Source organism: Melopsittacus undulatus, chromosome Z (assembly GCF_012275295.1).
Source record: "Melopsittacus undulatus isolate bMelUnd1 chromosome Z, bMelUnd1.mat.Z, whole genome shotgun sequence".
NCBI classification, from domain to species: Eukaryota; Metazoa; Chordata; class Aves; order Psittaciformes; family Psittaculidae; genus Melopsittacus; species Melopsittacus undulatus.
Window position 1 is genome coordinate 66,444,438 of NC_047557.1, and position 19,801 is coordinate 66,464,238.

The following is a 19,801-nucleotide window of genomic DNA, read 5'->3' on the forward strand; positions in this document are numbered from 1 at the left end:
CAAAGCTTTACAGGCTATATGGCATTAGCATGTGTATAGAAAAGTACAATTTAAAAAAAAATAAAACCTTGTGAAGTGGGAATTTTTAGTTTATGTAGACATTGTGTGAAAAATCATCTCTTGAAAGAGAATGTTGTTTGAGAATTACAGATGCCATAGAAAGCTTCCTGAACATCCAAGCACATTTGTAGTATTTAGAACATCTGGGTAGAGTTTTCCTAAATACAGTTTTCAGAAGCAAGTCCATAGAATATCATTATCCTTAGAATAAACTTTCCTTGCATAGCAAATACAGTCTCCCTCTGGAAATTATGTTTTCAAATATAAAGTCAAACTTTTACACTGTTGTTTATTACTGTTCAGTCATTCCTGATATCAGTCGGTTTGGAGATGAACTGCCTATTAAAGTGTGTAAACAGCAGTGGTGAACAGTTAACACTGTTATACACATTCCGGCCTTTTCAGTGTGTCTGTGTGAAATAGAGGCATCTTCTGTACATCCAAGAAGGAAGAAATCAAGTGTTCTTCTCAATCCAGTTTAATTTCAATTATATACATGTTTAAAAACTTAGTTTTCTTTGGTAACTGCTGATGGGAACTGCCAGGATGTTTTATAAGTGGTTGGTCCTAATACTGAGAACCCTTCCAGGAATTTTTCATCAAATAGTGTATCTTGTATTCCATTTGACAAGATATGTGCAAAGCTTTAGCTACAGAGAGTCATTTCAAGGCAAGAACTGTTTCAAAACTGTTTTTTTAAACTGGAGACATCTTTGCTTAAAATTGCTAATTAATTACATTAAACCAAATACTTCTTTGTCAGGGCAAATTCTTGTCACCCTGTATGTCTGGATTTTTTGTGCAGAATTTTAAATAAGTTGAGGCATCACAAGAGTTAAGCTGCTTATAATGAAATTTCCGAGGGGAAGGTATCTGAAAAGATTTTTTGTTTTGATTGATTTAAAAGCATTAAAATCAGTCTGATAGGCCAAGTTGTTCCTTCTGGGATTAGAACCTTTCATCCACTCAAGTTAGAAAAACATGACTGCAGTAGATTTTTCTAAGCTATTTGAGGGCATAGCTGTCCTGAATCTGTGTTGTGCTCCATGGGGAGGTCTGTCAAGGACTGGTGCACCTCTGCTACATGGAAGGCCAAGAGACCTGGGACTGTTCAGCCTGGAGAAGTGAAGGCTCAGGGGCATCATTTCAATATATAAATACCTTCAGGGAAGGTGTAAAGAGCCAGGAGCCATGGAGCCAGGTTCTTTTTAGTGGTGTCCAGTGACAGGATCACGGGCAGTGAGCACACACTGAAACAAGAGGTTTCCTCTGGACATTAGGAGACACTTTCATGGTGATGGTGAAGGAGTACAGGCATATGTGGCTCTGGTAGTGGAGTCTCCATCCTTGGACATACTCAAAAGACCCTAGATCCTGGGCAGCCAGTTCTACATGACACTGCTTGAGCAGGAGTTTGGATCAAAGATCCCTGCCAGCTTCCCATCACCGTGTGATGATGTGTCTGTGGCTGGATGTGCAGGGCAGGAGACAGTGATAAGGGCACTGGGAGCTCGGGGATAGGAATGGGAGCTGTTGAGACTGGTGCTACCTTCTCAGCAGAGATCTTGGGCTGGAAGTGAGAGAAAGGAGGAGCAGCTTTCAGTGCTCCTTTGTTCCTCTTGTTTTCCCAGCTAGAGCTTTTTCAGTGATGCTGCAGCCATTTTCACCTTTTTTTTTTGCCTCCCTTTACCAACTGTGCTTGTTTCCCTAGCATGAGAACAGTCCCTTGCTGTCTACTGTGTAATTTTTGAGTATTTTTCTCCCAGTTTCTTGCTAGAAGCAAAGCTTTTTAGTTTTGGAAATTAGTGTAACTTGCATGAAGAGTACCAGTTACACATAATGTAATCTTAAATTAGGCTTCACCCTGGTTTTTGAATGTGTTTATAGGATTAATTGCAAAATAAAAAAGCAACTGATTAGGCAATAATGCTAGTAAAGTGTGATTTAAAAACTTGCTTGTCTCTACTACTCAGAAATAGTTGAAAAAACTTGAAATAGCTTTTATCCTCTTCAAAATAGCTGTCTTCCAGTTGCTCCAGATTGAGCCATCCCAAGTACCCAGAGTCATCTTGTTACATGTGATTTCTGTTTTCATGAAGTGGTACAGTCCAGGGTGTGCCTTTAAAATATCAGAATGAAAACTAGTAATTTAACACAGCTGGATCAATCCCCTGAACATTATAGTGATTTCTGTAGTGTGACTAGTCAGCATTTTAATGCTATTTTCACTTCTCTGTTGACATTATTTGCTATGTACGTACTTTGTTTAAGCTCTGAATGTTGTTTTAGAATAGAGATGAAAGTAGATGAGAGGCTAGTTTGGTGTTGTTTCAGTTGGCAGAGAGATTGCTAATAATCCCTCACACTGCTTTCTACTTGTAGATCATTAGATCCTACAGTCTTTGGTGAACATATCTCTAAAGGTTTGGCTATTTCACATGCTTACCCAGCTTCCAGGAAGCTAATGCCCAGTATCAGGATGAACACACCCTGTCTTTTTGCTTAAAAGCAAAATAAATAATAATAAAAAAATAAAATAAATCTTGCATAAATGATACTGTTGGCAAAGCTTTATTCCAAAGCTTCAATCTAACTGACTGTTTGCAAGGGTAGCAGAGCAGTGCAGTAGCTTAGTTTGATTAGAAAAGCTGTGTGGAATGCATCTAGTTCAGCCATAATGAGTGATGGGAAAAGAACTTTGGTTATCCTTTTTTTTTTGGGGGGGGAGGGGGGCTGCATGTGTGTGTGTGAATGCTTGACTGTAACATAAGGTTTTATGATGTTTTATGTTTTTATTTTTTCTCCCTTTTTTCTAGGGTCCGGGTTTGTCTCACCCCTATGATAGCGGGCACATAGCAATGACTTACACAGGTCTGTCATGTCTGGTCATCCTTGGAGATGATTTAAGTAGAGTAAATAAAGACGCCATACTGGCAGGACTGAGAGCTCTCCAGCTGGAGGATGGAAGGTAAAAGATTTTTTTTTATTCTGCATCTCTTTGGAAGATTAATAGAAAACCCAGGTGTGGAATGGGACATAGTTGAATTGCAGGGTCAAAGAGAGAGTATCATAGCATTACCATTCAGTGGATGAGGAATTGCCTGGATGGTCACACTCAAAGATGATGGACAATGGCTGGATATCCATGTGGAGAGATAAGTGGCAAGTGATGTTCCTCAGGGGTTGATATTGGGATCAGTGCTGTTTAACGTCTTTTGGCAGTGACATGGACAGTGGGATCTAGTGCACCCTCAGCAGGTTTGCGGATGACACCAAGCTGTGACACTCTCCAGCACCTTGTTGTCTGTCTTGTAATGAGGGGCTCAGAACTGAACACAAGATTCAAGGTGTGGCCTTACCAGTGCCAAGTACAGGGATATCATCACTGCCCTGGTCTTGCTGGCCGAACTATTTCTGGTACAGGCGTCCAAATCACAGCATCCACCTTCATTTTGAGGCTGAGAGAGCACAATATTTTACCTAGACAACACAGATACAGCAACTTTAAGATGTTTGTAGGGTTTGCAAATACAAGAAATCAAAAACTGGTTTGAAGGTAAGTTTCACCGTTTGTGTTAGAATGGTAAGAATCACAGATACATTTATGTGTACATGGAAAACTGATCCTGAATTTGCAGTCAGGAAAGAAAGCCTGGTCAGCTTGTAAGATTTCTAGGAAGGCAAAGAATTCTGCCTAAAACAGTAAACATTTAACAGTTAAAATGGTAGCTTATACATCAGTATATACTGTGATAGATGAAAGACTCTAAGCATTAACATCTTTGAATAAATAAAGACAGGTGTCATTACATTGCTGGAGATAAAGTCATACAGGCCCCCAAATGTTAATAGCTCAATTCCTTTTACTTGGCTTATTTAGAATCACATCTTCTATAAAAATGCAGCATAGCTTTAGGTTATGTTTATGGAAATAATATAAATAGAAGTAACTCATTTTTAAATTAAAAAATATGCAATTCCTCAAACTGCTTCTCATATTTTCTCATGTAAGAGCCTAGACAATATACAGTGACCAAAACATTTCTTTCAGTTTCTGTGCAGTGCTGGAAGGAAGTGAGAATGATATGAGGTTTGTGTACTGTGCTTCCTGCATCTGCTACATGCTCGATAACTGGTCAGGCATGGATATGAAAAAAGCTATAGACTACATTAGAAAAAGTATGGTGGGTATTCACAAAGTGATATTTCTTACTGTATTTTAGATTTACTAGTTTTATTTCTTAACTATGACTGAAAATCTCTGTGTCTAAATTTAAATATGGCAGTGTTTGTTCCTACTATAGCAAGTTGAAAATGAAAAAGTATGTTGGGTTTTTTGCATTTCTGTTTTCATTGTAATGTGTCTACTAGCAAGATAAAATTATCTGATATGTTTGTTAGTGGCAAATTAAATGATCTTTTTTCTTTAAAACTCGATTTAAAATCAAAAGTAAGTTTTTGAAAATTGGGGCTTGATGTTCCTCTTAATGTAGAAAAAATATGTAAGTGTAGCACTGCATCAGTAAAATTCTCATACTTCAGTGAGCTGTAGTCCTCAGTTTTAAATGATACACAGAATCAAAGGAAAAAATAAGTGTTGATATCAGTTCAAGCTCAGTAAGTATTTCCAGTCATATACGTCATTATTTATTAAATACTGCAATGAAGGAAAATATTAGAACATACATATTTTTTTTCATGTGTCTGTGCAAGATGTCTTCATATTTGATTGGAGCAAGAGAGCTTTCAGGGTTGTTTTCATGATGTTTAATTAGTTTAATTGAGTTTCATTTTCCGAAATTAAAATAAATCTTTTTCAAAGAACCTGAATCAACTTGAAAGCTAGGGTTCCCAGAATGTGAGTAAACATAAATAGTAAATTTCTGTGATTCAAAGAACCAAATGTATTATGGCATACAACTTTTGTTCTAAACCACTATATTTTAATAGTTGCTGCTAGCTGATCAATTTGGGGTTTATTTTTTCTGGAAGTACTTAGTTGCATAAGCATTTCTTACTGTATATATCACAAGAAGTTTTATGTCATTCTACCATAATGGACCAACCAAGGTGATCAAGGCAAGGCTCAGTCATATAAGCATACGGACAGACCAGCAGTCTGTTCCTACTAGAGTGGTAACTTTTATACCATTCTCCCCTCTGTTTTCTGTTACTTGTTCCACAGTCTGCTTTGACCTTTCCCTTTTTCACTATTGGTTCTTTCCCTGTCCATCCTGTAATAAGTTGTGCACACACCTGCATTCCCCAGAAAACATAACAAGTTTTATACAATCCTGGGCAGGAGTCATCTTAGCATGTGCTAATACATTAACAAGAGATGCTGTATTTTGTCCAGATTTACTGTGAATTGGTAGATTGACTATACACAGTGTTAAGCACACTCCTTTGCCAAAAGGAGTCCTCCTAAAGGACACTGCTAATTTTCTGCAGAGCTAGTATGCACATGTTACACTAGTATTGCCTGGGTTTTCTGCATGTTCACTGCTTGGTGATAGCAGCATTTCAATACACTAACTTGTGGCAAAGTGTCTGGTACTTCTTGGCAAATACACAAAATCTGCATGCTGATCAATCACATTGTGGAGTCAGATATGTGTCAAAAGAAGTCTCAGATGTTCAGGGAATAGCCCTGTGTGAAAATCATTTCACAGTTGTGGTTGTTCTTTCCTCTGATTCATCTCTTTCCACCATCCTCCTTGAGATATGTTCCAATTCAGTTACCTTTCACATGAGCCAAATACTTCTTAAAGTGTATTATATATTAAGATAAATACAATTAATATAAAATGTGGTATCCGGGAATGTTAGCTTGATTTCTCCTCTACAGATATCATAGATGGTGCTAAAAAGAACACATATATATTACAATTTAAAGTAATTTCTGTTTGAGAATATTTCATTTGTTATTCCTTGTGTAACTAGCTACACTGTGAATATTGCTGTAGACTTTCTGGCAAATGCCTATTTCTGGTTTGTTACAATGTTACCTCATTGTACTACTTCCGTTAATTATAAAAAAGACTGCATTGCTCAGTAGTAAACTGCTGTGACAGAAAGGTATGTGTTTTACTTTCCTATGTCATCATACAGCTGAATACACACAGCTGAAGCAAGTGGCCACCGACTTTCTTTCAGTAATTCAAATCAGCATATATGTGAAGTGCAACTAATCTGGATGGAGAGTAACATGACTGGTTAAACACAGTAATCTTTGCATAAAAGCTTCTGGATTTTTTTAGCTTGTTCTTTGGAATTTATTCTATTTAGCGATGCAGGGTAATATTTGTGACAGATAAAATTCAACATATCTGAAGGAGAGAGTGGATTTGTGTAATTAGGCCTGTCAAGAACAGCAGAAGATGGAAACAATAGTGTTACTTTATTTGGTAAAGTAATCATGTTAAAAAGAATTGAATATACAGAATGGATAGCCTTCTTGACTATTACTTGACTTGGCTAAAATTGATCACAAAACCAATTCTGGATCAGTTTTACTGTCAGTAAAATAGTCAGGGTCCAGGAACACTATTTTTATCAACAGGGGTTGATTTTTGGCTTCCACATTCAAAAGTCAGATAGATCACTAATCACAAAACCAACAAACACTAAAATGCTGAAATTTTTAATGACTTCTACAGACTCTAAAATACACTTTTTTGCAACATTATTTGGTTTACCCACAATTTGTTTAAGTGGAAATGTTGCTAGAAGCTTTTTAAGTATAGCATACACTGCTTCTACTATAGTAGAGTCTTCTTGAAATGCAGGTATGTGAATCTGTTGATATAATTAACTTAATTGTGAAACTTTTAGACTGTGATGCAAAGGTTGTACCCAATTGGATTTACACATTTCCTGAGGATAGTATTCAGTTATGCAGTTTTCATGTTGCAGTAACCTGCAGCCTTTTTTCACTTATAATTTCCTGAGTCTTTTAAAAAGGACAAAGAAACAAAAATATTTCCCTGGTTCTTCAACCAGGGGGTTCCCAAACTCACTAGTCCCCAAAGAGCAGCTGCTGTCTGCACATAGGCACCAGTCAGCCAAAGGTTAATGAATATCTATTAAAATTATAAGTTAATTGTGCAGCCCAACATAGTGCAAGGGCTAGGATGCACACTTAACAGCTTTCCTCCAGAGCTAATAATTACTTTGTCATACATAAAGTAAAACACCTCCCTTTACAATTAGGGTTTGTAGAGTTAATTAGCTTTGCCAGCATAGCTTTGCTAATCAGCTTGCCTTTGCTTAATGAGCCTGTGGAATGTGGCAGCACATTTACACTGCATTCAAGCTTATACTGTTTTAGCATTCTGATGTTCATCGGAATTACTTAAAATTGGCAAGTTCAAAGTTCAGGAGGTCAAGCTGCAGCTTTAGGTGTATCAAATGTTAGTCTTCTTAGTTACTTCAACTTGCAGCAAGAACTAAAGAACTGAGAAATACAGTTTCAGAGTAGCTTCTGTGTCTGCTGCTGTTTCCTTTTTTTCTTCTCAATCCCAGCTTTAAAAACAATCCTTAGCTAGCACTGTTAAATATTTTGGAGAAAACAAGAGAAATTCATAGTTGGCACCTGGGGGTGGGGTTTAAAATTGCCTTCTAACTGTCTGATCAGATATTGAACCAATCATTAATTGAGCAATTAATATAGAAGATCCCTAGGGCCTGTGTAATTTAACTCCAAGAGTTGAACTTCATCTTTGTTCCTTCTAAAGAGCTGGGTATTTTTCCAGTGATAATTTATGAAGTATTTTATGACTCATAGAATAGTTAGGGTTGGAAAGGACCTTAAGATCATCTAGTTCCAACCCACCTGTCATGGGCAGTGACATCTCGCATGAAACCATGTTACCCAAGGCTCTGTCCAACCTGTCCCTGAGCACGTCCAGGGGTGGAGCATTCATAACTTCCCTGGGCAACCCATTCCAGTGCCTCACCACCCTTACAGTAAAGAACTTCTTCCTTATATCCAATCTAAACTTCCCCTGTTTAAGTTTTAACCCATTACCCCTTGTCCTATCACTACAGTCCCTAGTGAAGAGTCCCTCTCCAGCATCCTTGTAGGCCCCTTGAACTCTTGTAAAATAACCATTTTTTTGTTTTATAGATATCTTACTGTGATGTCTTGTTTCTTATGCAAAGTAACTTAATGAATTTTTAATTTGTAATTAATTTAATTTAATTGTAAAATATCATCTGCTCCTAGGTTGCTCCTAACAAACCTGTACTATAATATTCTTGGTGCTTTGTTCATCAGACTCAGCTTTCTCCTTTTTCTTTCACTTAACAAAGTGACTTTTCAGCATTGCTAAGGCATTTTTTTAATAGTAAGATTTTATAGAGCAGAGAAATTGCGATGCCTGTGAAAGTGATGTAACTGGTTGTGTGCTTTTTTTCTTCAGTCTTACGATAATGGCCTGGCACAGGGAGCTGGACTAGAATCTCATGGTAAGATTGTTAAAATGTTCTACACCTGTTTTTATGACTGGGATTGGAAATGCTGTAAGAGGTGCAGGGCATGTCATATCTGTCCTTCTTTTCTGATTTATGGAAGTGTGATGAGAAACAAATCCAAAACATGCCTCAGAATATCATCTGTCTTTTGTCTTCTTGCTTTAGTTCCAGCTTAATATATGAGGCCAAATAGGCTTTTAATATACCAACTCCATTAATCTTTACCTCCTGAATGTTTTGTTGAAAGGGATTGGATCTGGTTCTTGTCTCTCGCTGAAAGATGAAACTTTTCTACAGGTACCATTGATACTCTGTGGGTTTATTTGCAAGAGATGTTGTGCAATGCACCTGATAATCTCCAGTTTCAGGAGTTCTTAGTTAACACCTAGAAACATTTCTTTGGATAGATTACAGCACATACTGGGGGCTCAAATCTTGAGGCAGCAGTTAGTTTTTGCAAATAGTTGGTAGTTGTGAAGACAGGAATTCCCAAAAGACTGATATTTTTAAGCAAAATGTTTCTTTGCCATGAAGTAGTGGTCTGATTGTGACAGAAACTATTCACTTCTGTGTGACTGATATTCAATCTGTCAGATGTTTATTAGTTTTATTTTTAGTATTGAACTTTGATAGGATCACGTCTGCTTTTTGTTCCCTACGGGATGGATGAAGTTGAAAGGAATAAATTATATCCCTGTGTATTTTAAGAAATCAGTTAACTAAGGTTATAGAATGCTAGCGCTAACAGGCTGCATTACTTCCGTATCCTTCTCCTGCTGCATTTCAGCATCAAAATGAAAACATCAGAGTTGTGGGATCTTCTAACATTATGATAGTGTAAGGAGCTCTGGGCCCCAGTCTTCTATCAATGACTTTCTTACAGCCTTTCCAGGCTATAATTTTGTCATATCAGGCAATATACTCAGAATGGGGTTTAATGGGCTTTAAAAAGTGATTGCCATTGTATTTTTTCTTCTTGTGCCCCTCCCTCCTAGTTTTTTTTATTTGGCTTTCTGCTCATCAGACACTTGTGTCTGTATCATGGGGGGATTGCATCTGAGACTGCCTTTGGTGTGTCTGCTTCATTCTGATTGCTGGCATCCCAATAGCTTTCTTTTTTAAGTTGCATATGAAAAAATGTTTTCTTCAATTTGCTTATATCTGGATTGGTGTGTAATGTAAATTGTGCAGCATTGAGAGGGAATCCATCTTTCAGAAAATAAACAGTGCAAGAGTTGATTTGGGGGTGGGATCCCCTTTGACATATATTTTGAACTAAAGTGTTTTTATATCTTTGGAGATTAGACTAAGCATTTTCATATTTTTGAAAATCCATTGATGCTATTGCTACCATCCTAGTTAAAGTTCTGCCTGAGATCATACAGGCTTCAGTGAAAATCTGGGTAACAAAACATTTCAGAAACAATTCTCTCTTCACAGGTGGCTCTACATTTTGTGGCATTGCATCGCTGTGTTTGATGGGTAAACTGGAAGAAGTTTTTTCAGAAAAAGAACTGAACAGAATAAGAAGGTGGTGCATAATGAGACAACAGAATGGCTACCATGGACGACCCAACAAACCTGTAGACACCTGCTATTCGTTTTGGGTGGGAGCAACATTGAAGGTAGTGTACAGAACAGCTACAGGATAGTTACTGTCTTGTTTTGATTTCTTCAAGCATCTTATCTTTTCTCAAAAGAGGTACATATTTGGTCCAAGTGCTTGAATATGCACACGTCACTATAAAGGTCTTTCATATTGCAAAAATATGGAGCTTTACCAGATTAGTGCTATCTCTGCTATTACTGCTTATCTCATAAATAGGCACTATGTTTTAGTATTAAAAACAGACTAAGATTTAGTATATTACTGTAATGGTCTAATTTCTTTTCAGCTCTTGAACATATTCCAATATACAAATTTTGAGAAAAACCGAAATTACATCCTGTCGACTCAAGATCGCCTTGTTGGGGGATTTGCCAAGTGGCCAGATAGCCATCCAGGTAAATTTGTTTTTCAAACTTACGGTGCTTTCTAACCTACAAACACACTGCAGCAGTGAGACATCGGAAAGATGTAAGGAAGTTTTCTCCTCAGTCTTCTTCCAAAAAATGAGGAAAAAAAAACCAAAAAACCAAAACCAAACAAACAAAATACGAGATTTCATGATGTAAGTGGGAAGAGGGAGGTAGTTTCTTGTTCACAACACCCACAGAGCGAGCTGCTGTTTTGATTATTGCTAAGGGTGTCACTGTCTATTTAGAGCTGGCCAAGCCTTTGCATATGTAACTGTTCTAGTTATAGGGAATATCATGCAGTTGGGTACCTTTGCAAATTGTCTGAGTAAAATATTTAAAAACTGCTTTTACTTAATCAATGAATTCCTTTAAGCTTATTCAGAAGTCATTGATGTATGTAAAAACAGTCCAGGTTTAGATAGCAACATGATTTATAGATTGTATTTACACGTATCAATTATATATAGTATATAAGTTAATTATCCTTTAGAAATAGATAATTTAAAGTTGTGAAAAACTTGATGCTAAAATGTTCTTTGAAATAGTTTAAAAAGATGCTAGAATTCAGTGAAAGTACTGTAAACTTGTGGGGGAAAAAAACCCAAACGAACAAACAAACGAAAACCCAGAATTATGCCCAGTGGCATTTTGTACAGAAAGATAAAGAGACTGTAAACTGACCAAATGTGGTAAAAGTGGGTAAGTCTGTTCAGGATCTGTGCCCTGATATTTCTCCATTCAAAATTGCATTTTGAACACAGTGAAGAATTTTTTAAGGTGGACCCAAACTAAAATCACAGTGCTTATGGCCGATTTGCCCACACACACACCTGAAAAGCAGCTTAGGATTCCTTAGGTGTATTTACTGTGTATTATATAGGTAAGTATCACTTGGAGGAAATATTTCTGTTGGTCTTGATGAACCACAGGGATAAAAAACAAACTATGCAAAACCCCAGTAATGTTTAGAGTTCCTTAACCTGTCTTAGCATAGCTGTGATTATTTGAGATAAGATTTGAGAAAAGCAAGATTTAGTAATAAAGTAGTAATAAAGCTGCTTTCCTCTGATATGTGTGGTGGTCCAGCCTGAACACCACTGTTTCTAATAAAGCATTCTTTTGCTGTCTCTTTTATTATGATGGTGAGTTTGTTGCAGCATTCTTTCCTCATGCAGATAGTGACATAAGTCTGTCTTCATGTTTTGAAGGAAGGAGAAAAATGTTAATGCAGTTCTAATGTGAAGAATTGCTATAATGCAGCATTCTGTCTGTGTAACTGTGATTTTATTGTCATATATACTCAGCTGACCTTCCTACAAGCTCAGTCTAGTATCTGAAAGGCAAGCTGTCTTTTGATTGTTGTATGACTCCACAATTAAGATTTGATAGTTCACTAACATAAAGCATCTGTGCAGCTCAGTTGTTCATTTTCTTCCTAGGGAGCCTTATGAGGCTGTGTTTTGGATTTGCAACCAAAAGGAAATCTTGGTAACACAAGAATGTTTTAGCTGTTGTGGAGCAGTGCTTACACACCATCAAGGCCTTTTCTGTTACCCATGCTACCCTGCCAGTGAGCAGGCTGGGGGTGCACCAGAAGTTGGAACAGGGCACAGCCAGGACAGCTGACCCCAGCTTATTACAGGGAACATGACATTGTGCCCAGCAATAAAAGCTGGGAGAAGGAGGAGGAAGAGGGGGGACGTATGGAGTTACAGTATTTGTCTTCTCAAATAGCCATTATGTGTGATGAAGCCCTGCTTTCTGAGAAGCAGCTAAACACATGCCTGCTGATTCATAGGGAGTGAATTCTTTGGTTTGTTTTGCTTGCAGCTGCAGATTTTTTCCTTCTCTATTATCATTATCTTGACCTGCAATTTTTCTCACTTTTACTCTCCCTTTCCTCTTCTCACACTAGGGCCGGGGGAAGTGAGCAAGCAGCAGTGCAGTGCTCAGCTGCCTTCCAGGTTTAATCCACAACATTTTGCTAGTATAGATTTGGGGTTGGGTTTTGGGTTTTTTTTCCAGATTTGTGCATAAGTCATGACCAGATTTAAATAAACTTTCACTTTAAATTACTTAAATGTACTGCTGCATGCCTCAGGAGGTCAAGCAGAACTCTGATGCATCTCGCTTGTTCTCTTCAAATGTTACACAATTTAAAACAATTGGAAGCACATGTGGATTACAGGTTATGAAAAATTAAAAGATTTAACACAAGGAATGACAGGATGAAAATAGGTGTGCACAATTACTGAGTGTAAAACACTGAAGTGAGATTTGCTCCTGTAGAAGTGTACATACACCTTTCTTTGTTACATTTTTAAGACAGCAGCAGAGCATTTGCAAGGTTGCATGGTGCATTCTGTATTTGTGAGTTACTTATGAAACAAAATGTTTGAACCTGTGGCTTTTGACCCTGAAAAACTTGATGTATTTTATAGCTTGAAACAGAGATGTACAAAGGCTGCATATGTTTATTTTGGCTTGAACTAGCTAGAATATTAAGTTAGCACAGATTTGCATAAGTACTGAACTTTGTGGTTAAACCCAGAAAATAGCCATATAGAGGTAGAGGTAATCCAGTTTGTATATGGTTTCAATGCAGCTGTCCACAGGGGTTAATACACTATTTCCTGAAGTTGAGGTCTCCTTGCCTGACATACTTTCTGTTAATGCTGATAAGCAGAAGCCTTCTCTCAAAGTCTTTCTATCCAGATACTTTCTTGTACTATCATTTTACTCAGATCCAAGTTTACTGACACCTCCGAAAGTTTACTAAGTGTTGAGAATTTTTAAGGGGCATGTTAAGTTCACATTCTCATTCCATCTTTAGCCTGTGATTTCACAGGCAGATAGTCCAGTCTTATGACTTGCTGCTGCCAGAAGGAGGCATACTCGCTTCTCTTCCTCCCAGATTCCCCAAGTATAGTTGCACCTACTTTCTCCCTTTTGCACTAGCTTTGGTGTATATAAAATGTTCTGCAAACCAGTTTAATTCACTAGGATATCAGAAAACTGTCTATTTTATCCTGTTTGGGTTAATTTTCTTCCATGTTTTTTCAATTGCTTTAGGTCATGGAGAGTTCTCAGCAAGCTATAGTGCTGGTATAAGGTAGGCTGCAGGAGCAGCATGGGATAGGAAGATAAGTGCATCCCTTTTTGAGGGCAGTCAGCTGTTAAGACTGATCAAGCCACCTCATGAATTCTTATCCTTAGGGTATGTCAGGAAGGGGGCAAGCTAGGTAAAGTAATGAATTCTTTCATGCTTCTAAATCTTGCTCTTTGACAGCTACTGGCACTAATTTTGGTATTAAGCAAAAAAAATGTCTTTTATGTTTGGGGAATAAAATTCGTTTTACAGCCAAAAATTATTTTCAGAATGCTCAAATTCTTCTGCTGTTTGACTTGAACTCTCAGAAGAAATAAAGTAGTGGGCAAGAGCTGTTATAAAACAAAACTGACTCTAGTTCTGGAGATTGCAGACTGGTTCACACTGGTCACTTTGGTCAGCAATTTATTTCTTCTGTCAAAACTTACATTTAAAATGAAGCACCTATTTGTTTTCTTTGGCTGTAATCATAATGGGGAGTTGGAATCCAGGAACAAGCTGGCTGTGACAGCCTGACATAATTTTCTTTTTCCTTTTCTGTTCTTTCAGATGCTTTACATGCCTACTTTGGGATCTGTGGTTTGTCATTAATTGGAGAATCTGGTATTTGCAAAGTTCATCCTGCCCTGAATGTAAGCATAAGAACCTCAGAACGCCTTCACCACCTTCATCAGATGTGGAAAACAAGGACTCTAAACAGTGTTCAGATGACACACACCTCACTACATGACTGATTTAGACTTGAATTTAGTTCTGGTAGCATAACTGTAGCCCAAGGTTAAAAGCCATGTCTAACCAATGTGCTCTTTTTAAGTGCTGGAGTCATACAATCAGATCTGTGTTGCTGGCATTACTTCAATAGGGAGCTGCCTTCAGCAGAATATTCTACATTGTGAAAAAGGAGATATTTTGATTATATAGAAGTTTGTCACTGCAAACTGTAAATGGCTCTTCAAATGGCTTTACTTCTAAGAAATCCCTTGAGGCATTTAAATTTCATTTTTATTTTATTTTTTTAAATTTGTGCTTACTGTGTCAAAATACATAATGGGGAAGTATTTTCAAAATCTGTTTACATATCATGCAGTATAGCACAGATCCTCGGGGTTCTTTATGATCTTAATGTTCAACATGTTTTGGAGTGTAGAAGCTCCCATATTAAAGTATCAGTTAAAAGTTACCTTTTATCGTCTACTTTCAGATTCCATAAACTTTGTTTTTTAAAAAAAAAATGAAGTAAATGCAAATAAAATTATTTTACTCAATATGCTGTACTTTTAAAGTTGGGTGGCCTTACTAAATGGATGTCATCATTCTTCTGAGTATCTTCTACACAGATCAAGTGGGTTGTTAGCCAAAGAGTCTTCGTCTGAAAAATTCTCTTCATATGGAATTCGGCAAGAGTGTGGCATATTGATATATGTCAGTAACAGATACTCAAGGCAGTCTTTTGGAAAAGTAGTTGCATGTGAGAGTAGCATTAGAACCTGTTTCCTGCCTTTGCAGTACATTACAATTGTACAATCACACTGATTATTTAACATATTTTCCTTTTACTGTGAAATAATTTAGAGTTTTTGAACTGTTCTATGTAAAGAATGAAACATTGGGCTTTAAAGTAAGTGGCAGTGGTGTACTGTTAAAAGAGATGAAGAACATGCTCAGCTTACTTAATTGTGGTGCCTTAATTTATATGCTTGAATTGCTACACAGAATCAAAGCAGGTAATTTTGTGGCTGTTGCATTTGTGGGCAGGTCAGTTTGTGCATTTCAGGCATATATAGATACCAGGATGTCTTTCTACTTGCCAGTCACTAAGGCGCATTCTTTTTTCTTTTTTTCAAAATACAGATGACTGAAGACCTCATAAACCAGATTAAGCACACCATTTGCCACCACTGAGCCCAAGAGACAGGATATATACCCTTTCAGTTACCAAAAAGAGCTTCAGAACCATGGTTCTGACTTCACAATGGAAAAGATAGAGTAGTTGAACCTCTGATAACATACCAGAGAGATCCAGTGTCCATCTTCAGGCTACCAGAACAACCTTGATGTCCAAGGCTAGCAGCTTTCCTACTAAAAGAAATTCTTATTTCTATAAGCAGATTAATTTCCATGGCAGTATTGAGAACATCACCAGTGGTGATGGTCTGCTTGGAAAAGCAGAGAAGGAACATGGGGCAGGGCTCGGAAGATGTGATTTGTGCATGTCTCAGTAGACACTTTCCTTGTAGGAGGGGAGGCTACATAGCTGGGGGAACTGTAAGACATCTGTAGCATTTGGAAGCAAGAGTACTGTAGGACTAGAACTGGGGAGGTGGAATAAGGTGCTTGAGTAGAACTAGTGCAGAGTAAGAGAAGTTAAAACTGAGAGAGACAGAAAGTGGAAGCAAGAGAAAAAGAGTGGAACCAAAATGATGAAAGGGATTTGGGCTGCCTAAGGGTAAATGCATGAATAAAGGGAGCAAGACTTTGGCAACGTGAGGAAGTAAAGTAAGGGATATGGAATCTGTGAATTTGTTTCTTTCCCACATCCTGAGATGACCTGAAATTCAGCTGCAAGTAGAAATATCTAAAGGAGGATCTAGCAACCTGGTGGTGGGCTACAGCAGTTCTTATGGGAGTCCATTTTCCTGGAGAGGCTGAATGAGATGTTCGTCAGCAAAGGCTGAGGTAGCTCCTCTGAACAGAAGACTGTCAGGTCATGGGGGTCTACCTAGAGGAGCATTCATTAAAACAAAAAAACAAAAAACCAAACAAAAAAAAAACCACCAAAAAAACCCAACCAAAATGGTGTAAAAATAAATCATTTTTTACCACATTTGTTCTTGATATCAGATGGCAGCCACAAGTTGACTGATGATAGAGTAGGGTGGGTTCTTGGACCATGGTTAAGTTACAATGAAGATATAACTGTAGCTACCCTCCCCGTTTCTCTCTGCCTTCATGGAGAACTGTTCTGACTTTTACTGCATCCCCTGTTACAGGAATTTCAGAACGGTTGAATAAGGTGTTCTAAGTCTCTGCTGGGAAACAGTCAAAATACTGATACTTTCTTACCTGGCTTCATGAGGAATGAAGTATTTGATTATTGTGGGGAAAATCTGTACCTGCAAAATCCAAACTTACACTTCTGGAGTTTCCCAGTCTGTGACGAGGTTCTCATCTGTGGGGGACATCAGGGTGGAGGAGCAGAAGTAAGAGAAAAACTGAAAAATTATATTCTGTGAATAATAAATTGATTCCTTGTAACAAGTAATATAACTGTTCTGCTTCAGAAAGCAGCTAACATTTGTTGCTTTGTTTTCTGTATCTGTTAGCTGCTTTGTGTTCGTAGAGATTTTATGTGTCACATATCCTTTGTCCCACTTACTCTACAAGGTTGGTTGTTTATTTTTCCCAAGCTAAGCAATAGCACTTTTCAGGCTGAATGTTGACAGCAGTTATCCTTTTGTAAAGGTTGCAAGAGATATATTGTTCCCCGTTACTTCCCAAGATTTGATCTGAAGCTCACAAAATGTGTACATCTTCACCCTTTGTTCTAAACACAAGGACCAGGAGCTACCCTCTGCGCCAGTTAAACCAACCACCTCATGCTCACAGTCTGAGCAGGCACAGAGGTCTTCATGAAGCTATTCCTGCAAGAGCCACCCCTGGGTTTCTATGAAGATCTCTCACTGTGTTGAGACAGTGCTACAACATACGGGACAGAGGCTCTGCCTTGCCCTGGGAGGGAGGATCCCATCTTAAGCTTTTCTGTGAATACACAGGACTATTTGACATGCAAACGACAGAACACAAGTTGGGGCCCAGCATTTTGTTGCTTGTTACCCTCCCTGAATTCTTGTGGGAAGGGAGTGGTGCTCATGCTGCCTAGAAAGCTGAATGTGAAGCACTGTTGGTGAAATTGCATGCTGCCTTTGCTTAATTTAAATGTTTCCCTGTGCATAGAGCTGTATTTATTTGTTGTTACACTGTCCAGAACTCTTCGTTTAGCACCCTTCTTTGAATTAAGGCCACACTTTACTAAAATTGGCTTGCTTTACAGAATTACATTTTAAATTTGGACCTGGCCTTTGAACTGTTTGTTATACCACTAAACCCTCCTTTAACTTGAGCAGGCTCATTGTGGAAGAGCATCGTATTGAAAAGCATTTGTGTAAACCTACTCACCAGGGAGCTTTCACTGGGGAGGAGGTGAAGGGTAGGGGGTGCTCCTTCACAGCAAGATAGCCTAATAACAATTGGGAATGGCAGAGGGACAATTAATCCTGTCTTGGGGAAGTCTGGTGGGTTCTTAAGGTCTTAAGAACCCTCCTGGACTATTTTTTACAGTTCTTAAAATCTACTTGACCATGTGTTTTTTTTAAATCTCTTTCCACCCTTCCCCCTTTTCAGCCTGTAAATTCTTACCTTACAAAGAGTTCTGGTGGTGGGACTATTTAATGCAGTGCTGATCTGCAAAGTATGTAGACAGGAATGGAAGGGATTCTATAAATAGCATGGATATTTCAGAGAAAATTAGGAATCTTAGAAGGATTTGGCATAGTTGCACCCTGGCCTGTATGCTCCTACTTTACAGATCAGCATCCTTGTGAAACAGACTAAAATATACAGCTCTCTGCTGGAGCCAAGGATGGGATTCCACTAGAGATTTGTCTGGGTGAGGCTTCCCAACACGGCCACAGGGCTCTTCTTTATTTTTGTATATGTCTCTATATATAACTCCCTGTATATGGCCAGAATGTGTCCTGCAGAGTGAGGGTAATGTGTGCCTGTGGCTTTCCAGTTGCTATAGATAGCTTCCTACACAGAGCATGTGAATTGCTACTACCATCAAACTTCCTTGATGGCTCTGCGCTTTGACATTTGTTTTTATTGTGAATAAACCCCAGTCTCAAGCAAATTCCTTCGACAGAGTGACAAGCTGCTGGTAAGAGTGAGGAATATGATGGTGAGAATCTAAAGGAAAGGTGTAAACAGTGTTAACAAGGTGAGCTTCCCTGACTGCAGGCCACATCCTGTCCCCTCTGCTAGCGCGGGCTAATCATAGTTCTCACGAAACACAAGTATTAAACACACAGCAGAGGCTCATGATCTCCGCTGTACACCTTCCATGCTGTGGGATGTTGCCGGCTGTTGGACCTGTTGGAAACAGCAGCTATTACGGGGATGGCTGTTCCCCAGCCTGGTAACACTGATGACATGCAGCTGCCCTCGGCAGCCCTCAGCACAGGATCCCAAGAGGCTCCAGAGCCTGTACTCACGCTTCTCCTCCTGCTCCTAGAAGGCCTGACTCTGCATTTGCCTGTGATCCCTCTGGGCTACTGCAGGATTTCTCCCTTCCCGTGGCTACAAGTCACGGTCCGTGAGCCACACAACAGGGAGGCTTCTCGGGTCCCTGCAAGAGGCAATGGCAAGTACGCTGCTTTTGGCTGCGTCAGAAACCTGAGCAAACAGGCAGACCTGCTTTTGAGATGTTACGTACCATCTGGTCCCCAGGGGGAGCAGTTTTACAAGCCACAGACTGCAGGCTATGGAGGGCAGCGATCCCCACAATCTCCGTTCTATAAAAGGAATTTTGCAGCAGCTGTGGATCTGATACCCAGCCTGTACTCAGTTCCCCTCCCATCCCCTTGCTGGCTGCCCTGCCTACTCCAGCTACCCACAGATAGCTCTTGGATACTGGAACAAGCCGAGTCTTCTGGTACTTTTTGATGCTGGCCAGATTTGGAGTGAACAGGACCATAAAGGAAGTTATTTTGGGGTCTTTTTGTCTTTAAAAAATAAATGCTCCAATTTCTGTCACTACGATAAAAATCTGTACACTGCAAACACTGGCAAAGAAAGATCTAAAGGGGGAATAGTTTTAAACTGAAAGAGTGTAGATTTAGACTGGCTATGGAGGAAGAAGTTTTTACTGTGAAGGTGGTGAGTCACTGGCACAGGCTGCCCAAGGAAGTGGTAAACGCTCCATCCCTGGCAGCGTTCAAGGCCAGATAAGAATGAGCCTTCGGTGAAGAGGCTGGAATTAGATAAGCGTGTAGGTTTCTTTCAACCGCGTCGCTCTATGATTCCATGAAGTTTTAGACACTTTGAAGGTGTTTTGTATTATGGGCTGAGACAGCTCTAGCC

General features: G+C 38.8%; 1 protein-coding gene across 1 annotated transcript in view; it reads left to right on the forward strand.

Moving 5' to 3' along the window:
• Positions 1-14,843, forward strand: part of PGGT1B (protein geranylgeranyltransferase type I subunit beta) — a 35,219-nt gene extending 20,376 nt beyond the window's left edge. The window contains 7 exon segments of the mRNA XM_005144939.3: positions 2,877-3,028; positions 4,112-4,244; positions 8,484-8,529; positions 9,976-10,160; positions 10,431-10,539; positions 14,213-14,344; positions 14,347-14,843. Coding sequence (XP_005144996.1) covers positions 2,877-3,028; positions 4,112-4,244; positions 8,484-8,529; positions 9,976-10,160; positions 10,431-10,539; positions 14,213-14,344; positions 14,347-14,393 — 804 coding nt within the window. The 3' untranslated portion in view covers positions 14,394-14,843.
• The last annotated feature ends 4,958 nt before the right edge of the window (positions 14,844-19,801 follow it).